The 12,211-nt window shown below is 55.1% G+C and overlaps 1 protein-coding gene across 1 annotated transcript in view; it reads right to left on the reverse strand.

Annotated features, from left to right (window-relative positions):
- Nucleotides 1-12,205, reverse strand: part of WRNIP1 (WRN helicase interacting protein 1) — a 13,008-nt gene extending 803 nt beyond the window's left edge. Inside the window, exons 1-6 of the mRNA XM_024741864.1 lie at nucleotides 11,921-12,205; nucleotides 9,892-10,083; nucleotides 9,209-9,450; nucleotides 3,224-3,453; nucleotides 1,585-1,740; nucleotides 425-504 (exon numbers count right to left, since the gene is read on the reverse strand). Coding sequence (XP_024597632.1) covers nucleotides 425-504; nucleotides 1,585-1,740; nucleotides 3,224-3,453; nucleotides 9,209-9,450; nucleotides 9,892-10,083; nucleotides 11,921-12,052 — 1,032 coding nt within the window. The 5' untranslated portion in view covers nucleotides 12,053-12,205. The remainder of the gene's footprint in view (nucleotides 1-424; nucleotides 505-1,584; nucleotides 1,741-3,223; nucleotides 3,454-9,208; nucleotides 9,451-9,891; nucleotides 10,084-11,920) is intronic.
- Nucleotides 12,206-12,211: the final 6 nt, after the last annotated feature.

The following is a 12,211-nucleotide window of genomic DNA, read 5'->3' on the forward strand; positions in this document are numbered from 1 at the left end:
GAAAGAAGACATTCCTGCTTGAGGCGAGAGGCTGAACCAGACCACTGGTTTTCTTTTCTTTTTTTTTTTTTTAAACTGAAAGAACATTTTATTACGTGAAATTTTTCTTGAAACCCGAATATATAAAGCTAAGCAGGAGCGGCCCTGTTTGTGGGTGAACTTGCGGAGATTTCCTGTTTGGCCCCTCTGACACTTCTGTCCCCAGGAAACTCCGGGCACCTCCTCGGCACTCAGGACTCCCCGTTTGAACACATGACCCTGCTGACACCCGAGGTCCCCTCTCTAGAGTCTTAAGATTCTAAGATGCGAGTGAGAAAGCCAAGCAGCTTCTTCAGTGTCCCAGGCATCCACGGTGAGGGACCACGAAGGGACATAGCGTGAGAGCAAGGGACCGATCTGCAAAGAACGGAGCGGGTCCCCTTACCTCGCACTCGGGCATGCCTAAGAAGTGACAGCCTTGGTAGGCGGCGACTGCTTGTGTCAATGCAGACGGGTCGGCCAGACCTGCCACACACACAGAGACAAAGGCACGTGTAAGTCGTAACGCACACCCCCATCCTGACCCATCACTGCCTGCAGACTTTGACCAAAAGAATCCACTCAGCAAAATCTGATCTCCCTGGCGTACTCGAGACATTTACTGAGCGGGTACTGTCCAGCGTCAAGAATTGTCTCCTCATGGATAAAAACTCTACAGCTGGTAGGAAAAACAGGAGACTACGTACAACCCACATAAGGAGCAGAGGCCGTGAAGACAGTCACAAGGACGGACACATTAAAAGCAGAACATGTACTAAACCAAAGCAAGGCAGAGCTTTCTGGTCGTTTTCTTTAGTGTCCAGAACCTTCCATCTCCTTCTCAGGAGCTGTCTGATGGAACCAGAACACCTGACGGCAAAGCAAATTTAAAGTGTTTCTTTTATTTCAACACAGGCACCTCAGAGAGACTGTGGGTTTGGTTCCAGACCACTGCAATAAAGTGAATACCGCAATAAAGCAAGTCGCATGAAATTTTTGGTTTCCCAGTGCGTATAAAGGTTACGTTTACACGCTACCGTCACCGACAGCATTATGTCTAAAAATACTTCATTGCTAAAAAAATGCTAACCATCATCTGAGGCTTCAGTGAGCCAGTCTTTCTGCAGTAGTGGCATCAAAGACGACTTGTCACACATCTCCATCACAAAAATATAACGGAGACCAAGAAGTGTGAAATACCGCGAGAATTACCGAAGTGTGACAGAGACGCCATGGGAGCAGCTGCTGTGGGAAAAAGGGTGCTGCCAGACCCACATGACGCAGGGTTGCCACAAACCTTCACTTCGTAAAAAACGCACTGTCTGTGACATGCAGCAAAGTGCAGATGAAACGAGGGGGCCTGTCCTCCTGCGTGGTCCACACCGCAGAGGAAGCAGAAAACGGTGACTCTGGGAGACAAACACCCCGAGCACGCCCCCGCCCCCCGGGAAGAAGCGGCTGTGCTCACACTGACTCTCCCCCTCCCCACCTGCCCCACACGGAGCCAAGAGATTCCCAGGCCGAAAGGCAGCAGCACCGCTGGGCCCCGGGCCCCCCGTCACTCACCCACGTCCTCACTGGCAAATCTCACGAGCCGCCGGGCCACGTACAGCGGGTCCTCGCCCCCCTCCAGCATGCGCCCCAGCCAGTAGAGGGAGGCGCTCGGGTCCGAGCCCCGCATGGACTTGTGCAGCGCGGAAATGCAGTTGTAATGCTCCTCTCCTGGACACCAGAGAGCACCGCTCAGCCGTGGCGGGACGTGGGGTCCGCGCCCACACGCCATCCGAGCCAGGCGCTGCTCTCACTCGGCTGACTTCAAGGAAGCCTGAACTAGCGCAGGGTCCAGGAAGGCCTGAGGAGAGCGAGGTGGGACAGCCGTGCTCAAGCTGCCCGGTGACCGGTGTGGGACGCTGAGCCTGGATGTGGGCGCGAGGCCCGGCAGTGCGGGCCCAGCCCACCGCGGACACGGAGCACGCAGGACAGCTCTCCTCCGCCTGCCTCGCCGACTGTGAGCGAGGAGGCGGCCCCGAGCCTCCCCCGCTGCAGAGGTCCTCGGGTCTCACACTTCTACTAGGTCCACGATGAAGGTAACACGGTCGAGGCCACGGGCTCTGGAGCCAGGCGGCCTGGGTTTAAATGCCAGGCGCACCGGCCACGTGACCGTGGGCAAGTCTGACCCCGTCTGTGTCTTGGTCCCTCACCTGTAGAATGGGTGCAACACCAGCTAGCTCACGGGGCTGTACTCATAACGTCCGCCAGGCACAGAGCAAGCGCTGTAGGCACGTGTGTGAGATGGACGTTCTACGCTAGCTTCTATTTCTGCTTTTACCATACACCACTTTATAGCCTAGAATTCCACACTGTCTGTGTAGAACCTCAACCTCAACGCAGGGCAGAGAACCTGTACTCATTTGGAAATCTCTTCACTCTGACACAGAAATATATTTGGAGCTAGCTACCAAATCCCACAGGTGGGTAACTATATGCTAGACGACATGAAAAGAAATAATTAAAATCCTGGGGGTGGCGGTCTTTGTCTCAGCAGAGTTACAAAAAAGGCCAAGAGTACCAGCGAGCAGGTTCCAGGGCGAGGCCTCTATCATCTGTATTTATGGAACAAAGCCTGTGAGAGGATGATTCTCTAGGACCTGAAGTGTATTTGTGTCTGCCGACCCACTGTGGGTGGGGATGTGACAGCGGGGCGGCACGAAGGGGAAGGCTTCTAGAATGTTCTCAAGGCCTGGCCCAGGTGGGCAGCACACAGCTGTGGAGAACGGGAGACCCCGCTGTGCGTGGCTCCCCGTGATGGAACATGACCCCGAGAAACAGGAACCCCCGGCTGGGATGTGTCTGACAGCACACGTGCGTGTGTGTGCGCGTGTGTAGGTATGTGCAGCAGGGGTGAGGCTGGTGACCGTGGGGCGGGCTGGCGTGCAGGCAGCACCGACACGGGGGAAGGTCCTGTCCTCAGAATCTGTCAGACTTGGATTTGAGGATGAGTTTTAGCACTTGCTTTGTGAACTCAGGCTTTGCCATCTGTAAAGTGGGGTAACATTAATAGTCACCTACTGCCTAAGGTGGTTTTGAAAATTAAAAGACAAACTTCCACGTTAGCTACCGTTACATCAGATGGGCTCTGGGCGGGAGGCGCCTCTATGACCAACACGGAGCTGCCCGGGGGCCGCACAGCTCGGCGGTCACTCACCTGCTCGGTCGTACAGGATGTGAGAGCGCTGGAGGCCTTCCTTCACGTCGCTCTCGGTGACCAGCACGCGACTGGGAGGGTAGCTCTGCCCGCTCTTCTTCCCGAACGCCTTCCTGGCGCTCAGCCTGGCCAGCACCGCCAGCTGCAGCCCGTTCAGTCCGGCCCGCGCGTCCCCGTCGCTCAGGCGGGCCAGCGTGTCCACTGCCTTGTCCTCTATGAACACGGAGGGCCTGCAACACCAAGAGCGCGTCACACGTGGGGGACACGCTCACCCCACAGCACTCTGTGACCTTTTGTCCCTGCAAGGCCACTAACGAGGCACCCGAGGTTCAAGCCTCTGCCCTGGATCCCAAACCACTGTGTTAAAGCGGGTCCACGGTGTCACACGGGTTGGCATCAAGACTGAGAACTGCCTCGCCCTGGAGTCGCAAGGTGATTTCACTGGACGCTCTGCCCTCTGCTTCTGTGGGTTCCGCATCCACGGATTCAACCAGCCTTGGATGGAAAACGTCAGGGGGAAAGATTCCAGATAGTTCCAAAAGGCACAGCTTGAATCTGCCACATGCCAGCAACTACTTACAAAGCACTCACAACATATTTACGACCATCTACGTGTTGTGTTCGGTATTGCAAGTCCTCTAGCGATGACCTGAAGCATATGGATGTGCTCAGTTCCTATGCAAACGCTACGCCACCTTGCGGAAGGGACCTGAGCATCCACCACCCTCGGGTTTTGGTATCTGTTGGGGCAGAGGCCCTGGAACCGTTCCCCCGCAGACACTGAGTGACAACTACATAGGCACACACATGTTCCTTATTTCACAAATGACCCACCAGGTCCCCGGCCCCTCTGGGCACAGCAGGACCCAGAAGCAGGGCTCTGGGATTTAGGCCTGGGGCATATGCTGCCACGGGGGTACCAAGCACACGCGGACCTTCGTCAAGGAGGTCTAACCACGACTCCTTTTCGACTCTAACTGAACTACTTTTCCTATTCCCAGTCTAGTCACACAAGCTATGTGACACACCTAGTTACCTGGGGGTCTTACTCTTCCCGGCTAGGTGTCAGCTGCGCGTGCGCAAAGCAGAAAATAACTGTCCAAAGTGACGGCTCACCCGTGTCATCGGCAACCTTCATCGGCTGCTTGGAAAACAGCTCCTAGGCAGCCGCTGGGCTGGGCCAAGGCGGGGAGTGGGAGGTGGCCACAAGAGGGGCCCAGCTTGTCTACGGAGGTCCATGCAGAGCTCCTGACCACACACCCATCCCCCCCTCGCTCTGCTGAACAGCCAGAACGACCCCAGTCTGCACCTCACTCCCTGACGATCCCAAGCCACCGCTCTCACTCATCTCCCTGCTCCCCCACCAAAGCCAAGCCTTCCAGGGAACGCCTCCCACCCCAGGGATTGGCTGCGTTGTGAGTGACTCTCCCAGGACCCCTCACAGCTGCCTGGGCCCCAGAGCTGTGCGAACCGCCTGCAGGGCCCCCTCTTCCCTTCCTCATCTGACACTCACCACACACACCAAGGCCACCTCACTGGCTCTTTGTAAAGCTGACGGCCTGTTCCTGAAGCAGATTTTTTTTTTTTTTCTTTGCGGTACACAGGCTTCTCACTGCTGTGGCCTCTCCTGTTGCAGAGCATAGGCTCCGGACGCACAGGCTCGGCGGCCATGGCTCACGGGCCCAGCCGCTCTGCGGCACGTGGGATCTTCCCGGACCGGGGCACGAACCCGCGTCCCCTGCATCGGCAGGCGGACTCTCAACCACTGCGCCACCAGGGAAGCCCTGAAGCAGATTTTTGATGATTTGGAAAAAACTAGACAACCCACACTAAAGAGAATGTGTTGTACGGGCCCCCATCAGAGGGGGTGTGGCAGCCCAGGTATGCCTAAGAGGGAGGGCAGTCGGGGCTTGGTGACGGCACATCATCTGTGTGTGTGTGTGTGTGTGTGTGTGTGTGTGTGTATACGTGTGTGCATGTGTGCGTGTATATATGTGTGTACTTGTATACATGTATGTGTACGTGTGTGTATATGCGCCTGTGTGTGTTTGGGGGGGGGCAGGGAGACCCAAACGGCCTGAACATCTCATTTCAGAACTAATAAAAGCAACGCATTCCATCTCCTTGGAAGGCTTCCTAGCAACAAAGAGCCCGCAGGGCCATCTGCAGGAGGAAAGGGATCAAGCCGGAGCCCTGAGCGAGCGTCACCTGGAGCCGGGCCATTTGGTGGTGACACGCCGTCTCTCCACCCCCGCCACCGCCGGGCCGCGAGGACGGAAATCATGTTTCATTCTTTATGAACGTGCACTCCACATCTGCACAACGAACGGACTAACTTCACTCTTCCCACAATCTCAGAGTGAAACATGGATTTTTAAACATGGTGACACATGGGAAGTACAAAAAAAACAAAACCACAAAAAACCCTTATCCGTACCACCTAGCGAATGACAGCTACCAGGTCATTTGCTGGATCTGCTCTATGGGCCGTCCACCCACGTCTCTGTCAACCTTGCTGGACCTGGGTGGTGTGACCTGCAGCTCCGGACACACCGGGTGGCAGAGAGAACCTTCTGAACACCTAGTGAATTTCTATTCTATAAATATCCAGTCTCATTTTCAAAACAAAATTGGGGCTATACCATATAGTGTTTGCAATCTTACTAACAGAAATTATTATTTTGAAATACAACCTCAGAACTCTGAATATTACTTGTTTACCAAATGGGATTATAAAAAATGTAAACACCAGCAACAAAGGGGTAAAGTCACCTGTTGCTCTGCCACCTTCAGGTCAGGGCTCTGGTGCACGTACCTCCCGCCTGTGTGACTGTCCACCGGATGCACCGAGAGGCATGAAGTGCTTTGGGGCAGAGAACAGACAGATGGGTGGCCTCACACCCTGGCCCTCCTGCTGCTCCCGTGTTTCCACGCCTCCTCACGGGCCTCGCTAATTATGAGAGAAGCCGACTAGCAGACTGTGAGCTAGCCTTTAAAAATGCGCATGAGTTTTACATGGGTGGAAAAGGAAATCCTTCCTTCGCTGTTTAGACTCTTAACCAAAGTCCACACTGTTCCACTGTCACCCTGTCCATCAGGTCTGGAGTCAGGGGACGGGCCACCAGTGTGCCACAGCCCCTCTTCCATGTGAGCCACACCCCCATTTCAGCCCCGCCCAAAATGAGCCTTTGTAAACACAAACAAATCTGTCAGCACCTGGGCTCCACTAACCAAGGTGCCACTTGGGACAGTCACGCGCCAAGTCTCTGATGGGAACCGGCTGCCAAGAATGCTGCACAGGACGGCCAGAGGTCCCTGCCACCGCCAGTCCGTCCCAACCCCAGCCAGCTTCTGAAGAGGAAAAAATGCGCCAGAACACCTTGAGATCTCAGGAGAGGGAACGGAGGAGGGTCACGCGAGAACAGAGGCAGGGACGCGTGCACCGCCCCTGGCAAAACCCCTCAACAAACAGCCACTACTGCACAGATCACGGGGACCGTGCTCCGGCTCGACAGTTTAAGGCTATTGTAAAACGGAAGCGTACACTTCTACGATGTTTTTCATTTGGAAGTAACTTTCCAAAGTCATAAAAGAACTAAAGGAGGCGCAATCTACCTTGGGTAGATTGCCTGAAATTGTACAGCATCCCACAGAGAAATAAGCAGGAGACCATAAACTATATCGTTATAATGTGATTCAAAACACGGTTCCGTAAGGGAAAAAATGGTTTAAGTGCACTGGGAAAGATCACATTCCAAAGTAATGAGACCCAGAGAGGAAGGAAGTGACAGCCTCGTCCTCTGCCGGAGAGCAGCACGTGCTCTGAGCCGGAACCTGGGCGCGAGCGGCAAGGCCAGCTCCCTCCTTCCCCCTTTCCTTCCAAGGCCTGCATCTTTGTGCACCTTGTTTTCCTGCGGTCTGGATGTCTAAGCTGCAGGAGGAGTGAAGTAAGTGAAAAGACGCCTGTTATTTCACGCAGAAGCACAGACGTGGCTCAGTTACCCGCTCCCTGAATGACAAAACAACGCTCTATGACTCTCTCTAAGGAAAAGGAACACTCCACGGTCAGGGTGACAAGAGCGACGTGTGTCACGTTACAGAGAACTTTCCTAAAATCCAGGTGTGTGGATCTCAGCACAGATTTACTGACTCCACAGCCTCCAGGGCCTGACCCCGGGCACATGCCTTTTCAAACTGTATCCCTGGTAAGCGTGACGTGCAGATCTCATCTGGTCAAAAGACACAACTGCTAAATTACACACGGAAGCCTTCGGTTCCTAATCCTTTACAAATTAATACAGTCTGCCTGGACACGAAGAAGCACAGCGAAAGGTTAGAATGTTAATACTCACCAGTAGCACTTTCACTCAGTACCAAGGAGGTACTAAGTAAACTTGAACTTCAGGTTCCTTCTTCCAACTGGGTTAGAAGCACGCTTTCAAAATCCAGCTCCATCATTCAAGCTGTGTAATCTGGGGCACATGACTCGGCCTTTTTGCGTCTCGGCCTCCTGAGCCAATGACCTATGACGTCTCCCAACTTAACTTCTTGTCAGAACTGCTAACGAGTAGACCCATGAGTTAAGCCTGATCGTCTGCACCCTGCCTACTGCTCTGGGCCTCGTTTCACTTAAACTACGGCACGGCCGTGATGGGGGAGGGGATAACCTGACAGTCATCCCGTGAAGTACTGATGTGAATAAAATAAATAAATGACCCTAGATAAACACAAACGTGGCACAGAAAGTTGTAGACATATAACGACAGCCAGTACATGCACAAAAAACACGCAAAAGTCAGGATTTTTTTCCCCTCTCAATTTCCCTTTATCACTGGGTTCCGTGAGTCTGCAGTGGACGTGCTGCTTGGAGGAAAGCTGGACTGGACGCACAGAGCGGGCAGCAGCCCTGCAGACCCCGGCGCACGCCCCGCACGCAGAGGCCCCTCCTGGAGCTCCCACTGTGGGTGGCGGTCCCGCCTCGGCTCTACCCTAAAGCCAAGCAACCTGGGTGCTGATGGGGTCCTCGGCCGCGTCCAGGGCTCTCATGAGGCACCACATGGCTCCTCCAGCATCCAAGACAGGAGCGAGCGGCGGAGGCCGGACACACGGGGAGGGGCAGCTGAAACCTAAGCCCTGAGCCTAAAATTCGGTCTTGTGCTTTAATCGTCACAGAAGAGCAGCTCCAGAGCAGTGGGGGTGAGGGTGGAGGCACCAGCCTCCAGCAGATGGGCCTCGCCCCCCAGCGTTATGGCTGCTGACGTGGGACCCTGGGGCAGCTGAGGAATACGCCCTAATACAAAGACGGTAAAACCTCTGCCCCAAGTAACCCAGTAAATCATCCACAATACACACCCCGTGCGTCACACAGCTCTCACAATACAGAAAGAGATCACCAAGAGAAAAGGGACAGCCTTTAATGCACGATTTTCAGCTAAAATTTCTTTACTTTCCCGGAACTGAGTTTGACTTCGAGAGTGCTCAAACATCATCCTAGAAAGACTTAAGGAGTTTTATGGTAATGTTTATACTAATTCTTAGTGTCTTAAAAAGAAAAAAAACTGCAAGAACAGGAAATTGGGATCTGAGCATAAACTTCAAAAGATTCGTAAGGTAAGTCTATCCTGCGAAGAAAATAATAAAGCTTCTCATGGTCGGTCTTCCAAGCCTTAAAAAAGAAGTGTGCTAGGAAAAGACCCAAATCTGTCAGCACAAAAGCAAACACCCAAGAACTAAAGCAAGGGGCTAAGCAGTTAAAGCTGGAAGAACTACAGACGAGCCCGCGATGGGCTCTAACGCACGTGTGAAAAGCCAGGAGCCCTTTGCAGAGACAGAGCCACACCTGTCTGCCTGTCTGTGACCCAGCACTTCCCTCCTCCATTCCCGTCTCTCCTAGGAGGACATTTCTCCACCCTGCCCCTCCAGCCCCAGCCGGGGATTCTCCGGGAGGTGCCACCCCGGGGCCCTGCCGGAGCCGGAGTCACTTACTCAGAGCCGCTGTTGCTGCCGTGGCCCAGAGGGTCGGCAGGGCGGCTGGAGTCCAGGACGTGGATCCCCAGGGAGTTGATCGCCCGCATCAAGACAGTCACCACAGCCTCCACCGGAAGCTTCTCGAGAACGATAACCCGGCAGCGGCTCAGAAGAGCAGCGTTGACCTGGAAGGAGGGGTTCTCCGTGGTCGCCCCAATCAGTGTGATGGTTCCACACTCCACGTGAGGAAGGAACGTGTCCTGATCGTGGAGGAAAACAAAAGAAATTGACCCCAGTCGACACCCTGCAGGATCCTGGGTAAGTCCGCTGTTCCTTCCTTTTCCTAATTCTGAGCTCAGGATTAGGTTAGGAACTTAGACTGTTCACCGTGAGTCCTGACGTTTAAACACTTATGAAAATTGGAAGCTTGACCCAAAGTGGTGTTTCTGATACGTATAGCTCTGAGGTATACCAACAATTTCATTTATCAGACAGAGGAAGCATTTTCTGGTCACTAAAACAAAAATGCTAAGAAAAAGTGAGGGGACACAGGCAAAGGAGAAGGGCTGAGGGTCTAGGCTTCTGCGGACGGAGAGTTATCATCACCCCCAGCCCCGAGCATTTATGCAGTGACCTCACGGGCTTTACACTCAAGTCAGCATTCACAAGGACCAAAAGAAAGTAAAAAGAAGTGAACATACCTGCTGGGACTTATTGAACCGATGAATCTCATCAATAAAAAGGATGGTTTTCCTCTTGAAAAAGCGCTTCTCGTTCTGAGCTTGTTTGATGACGTCGCGCACGTCGGTTGTCTTGGCGCTGGTCGCCGACAACGTCACGAACCTCACGCTGTGTTTCTTGCTGTTGTTAGCTATGATGTGGGCCAGCGTGGTCTGCGACAGAGGGCAGAGCGTGGAAGCTGGTGAGATGGAAGGACGCGCACCCAGGCTGCCAGAGCAGCTGCGGCAGCGTTCACCCGCGGCCTGAACGCTGAGGCGCGCTCGGCAGCAGATACGATCGGAAACAGCGCAGCGCGCTTCCAAGTGGAAAAGAATGTTACAAAGAAAACAGGAAAGCAGCTGAAAGTTCGCTGATCCTGATCTCCTCTCCTTGGTGTCTAACCCCATCTGATGCCTTCCTGGGGACGCTAAGATCTCTGGAACCCCCGGAAAGAGCGACCACCTTGAGGCGGCAGAGCCTGGCGACAGCCGTGACCTCTCCAGCCAAGGACACAGCACCACGGACGGCTGAGGCGCAGACCCACGGGGCTGGCGGGGCCACATCCGAAAGCTCCGCAGGTCAGCTCAGAAAAGGAGAGCCAGCCCTTGAACTGAGAGCCCAGTGATGACCCCCGGCGCTCAGGGCGACCCCCGCCCCGTGGGACTGTCCACTGAGGACAGAGACGGAACAGCAGCACCGCGACCCTGTCAGCGCTTCCCGGGAAGCGACGCCTGGCGCCTGGCATTTAGTGGGTACTCGATAAACACACCCCCGCTGTTATTAACTTTATTATTACTGTCAGCAGTGAAGTATAGCAGTTAAGGATGGAGGTAAAGAAAAATGGAAGACCGTGTCACGAGGGGCAAATGTGCTCCTGAACGAGTGGGAAGAGGGCGTTGTTTTTTGAAAGTCGCACAGCACCGTCATGCACTGCGGCCGCTCCTCTGCAAGCCCAGCCACAGGCCACATCTGCCTCGCCTGTGACCGGCGACCAACCACTACTCCGAACAGCTCGGCCCACTGGCTCTCTTGCCAGGCATGTGCTGTGAGCGCCCCTCCGCAGGGGCGTTTGTCTTGCCATCTGCCTCTACGCCCTCTACCTGATTAGCTGTTCTGACCGTCTTAAGAGCTCTAGGGAATCACTAAGAATGCTACCGCGTGGTGCCATGCTTCCTGGGTCAACTCTGATTGTGTCTGGCTTCAGAAAAGCTCCAGTGCAAACAAGAAGGCACACCACGAGTAGGACGCACTCTAGGAACTGGAATAAACGGAGATGCGATTAAGCTGTGGGAGACGAAGCTGGAAAGAACAACTGGAGAAAATCCGTAAAAGCCCTTGTGCGCTGAGGGCTCTGGGCCCGCTCACAGCTCTGAGCCCCTTCGTGCCTCGTCCTGGGCTTTGCTTTTCGCTCCCTCGTGCTCCTCTCCTCCCTTTCCCTGAAGACAGGAAAATATATATTTCAGCACCTCCTCGCTTTCTCTTTTTTCCGTCCTAGCTCCTGTCTCCTTAGGGCTCCTTCCCAGTCTCCCCAGCGCTTTTCCAGTGACGTGTTCTCTAGACCCCAACATCCTAAGTGCCCTCCTCTGGGCTTGTGCCCGCCCCTAAGAAAACACTGGCCACCAAGATGGACCGATGTTGCTTCTTTAAAGGATAAGCCATCCTAAGGACCGTTATGGAAACGGTGGATGAAGGCGGCTCGCAGGGGGAAGGAGTTCTGTCAGTCTTGTTAAGCGAGCACACTCTCAAGTTTTAACGAAGACCCGTCTGCTGAAAACACCAACGGCTACAAAGAGCCGGAAGCAGCACAACAGAAATTCTACAATTCCCGGCTGCTGGCTGCACACCTGACTCCACCCGCCCCCGGAACAGGATGGACCACGGCTCTGGGCGGCCCGCCACGGGAGTCCCCCGATTCCCGCGCACCCCCGCATTCAGACACCTTCACTCTGTTAACGCCCGGAGAACGCGCCTGCGGCCCGGGAGCGCTGCGGGGCGGGCGGACGCGCTCACCTTGCCGCAGCCCGGCGGCCCCCACAGGATGAGCGAGGGCACCTCGTTGGCCTCGAGCAGCGAGCGCAGCAGCGTCTCGGGCCCCACGGCGCGGCCCTGCCCCACGAAGTCCTGCAGCGCGTCGGGCCGCATCGTGTCGGCCAGCGGCTTCCCCTGCAGCAGCTGCCGCACCTCCTCGGCCGCGGGGACCCGGGCGTGCGGGCGGCCCCCCGGGGCCTCGAAGGTGGCGGCGGAGTCCGCGTCCCAGCGGCCCGCGTCGTCCTCGCCATCCGCCTCGCCCGCCGCCTCCTC

The sequence above is a fragment of the Neophocaena asiaeorientalis genome, unplaced genomic scaffold (assembly GCF_003031525.2).
Source record: "Neophocaena asiaeorientalis asiaeorientalis breed wild unplaced genomic scaffold, Neophocaena_asiaeorientalis_V1.1 scaffold1644, whole genome shotgun sequence".
Classification (NCBI taxonomy): Eukaryota; Metazoa; Chordata; class Mammalia; order Artiodactyla; family Phocoenidae; genus Neophocaena; species Neophocaena asiaeorientalis.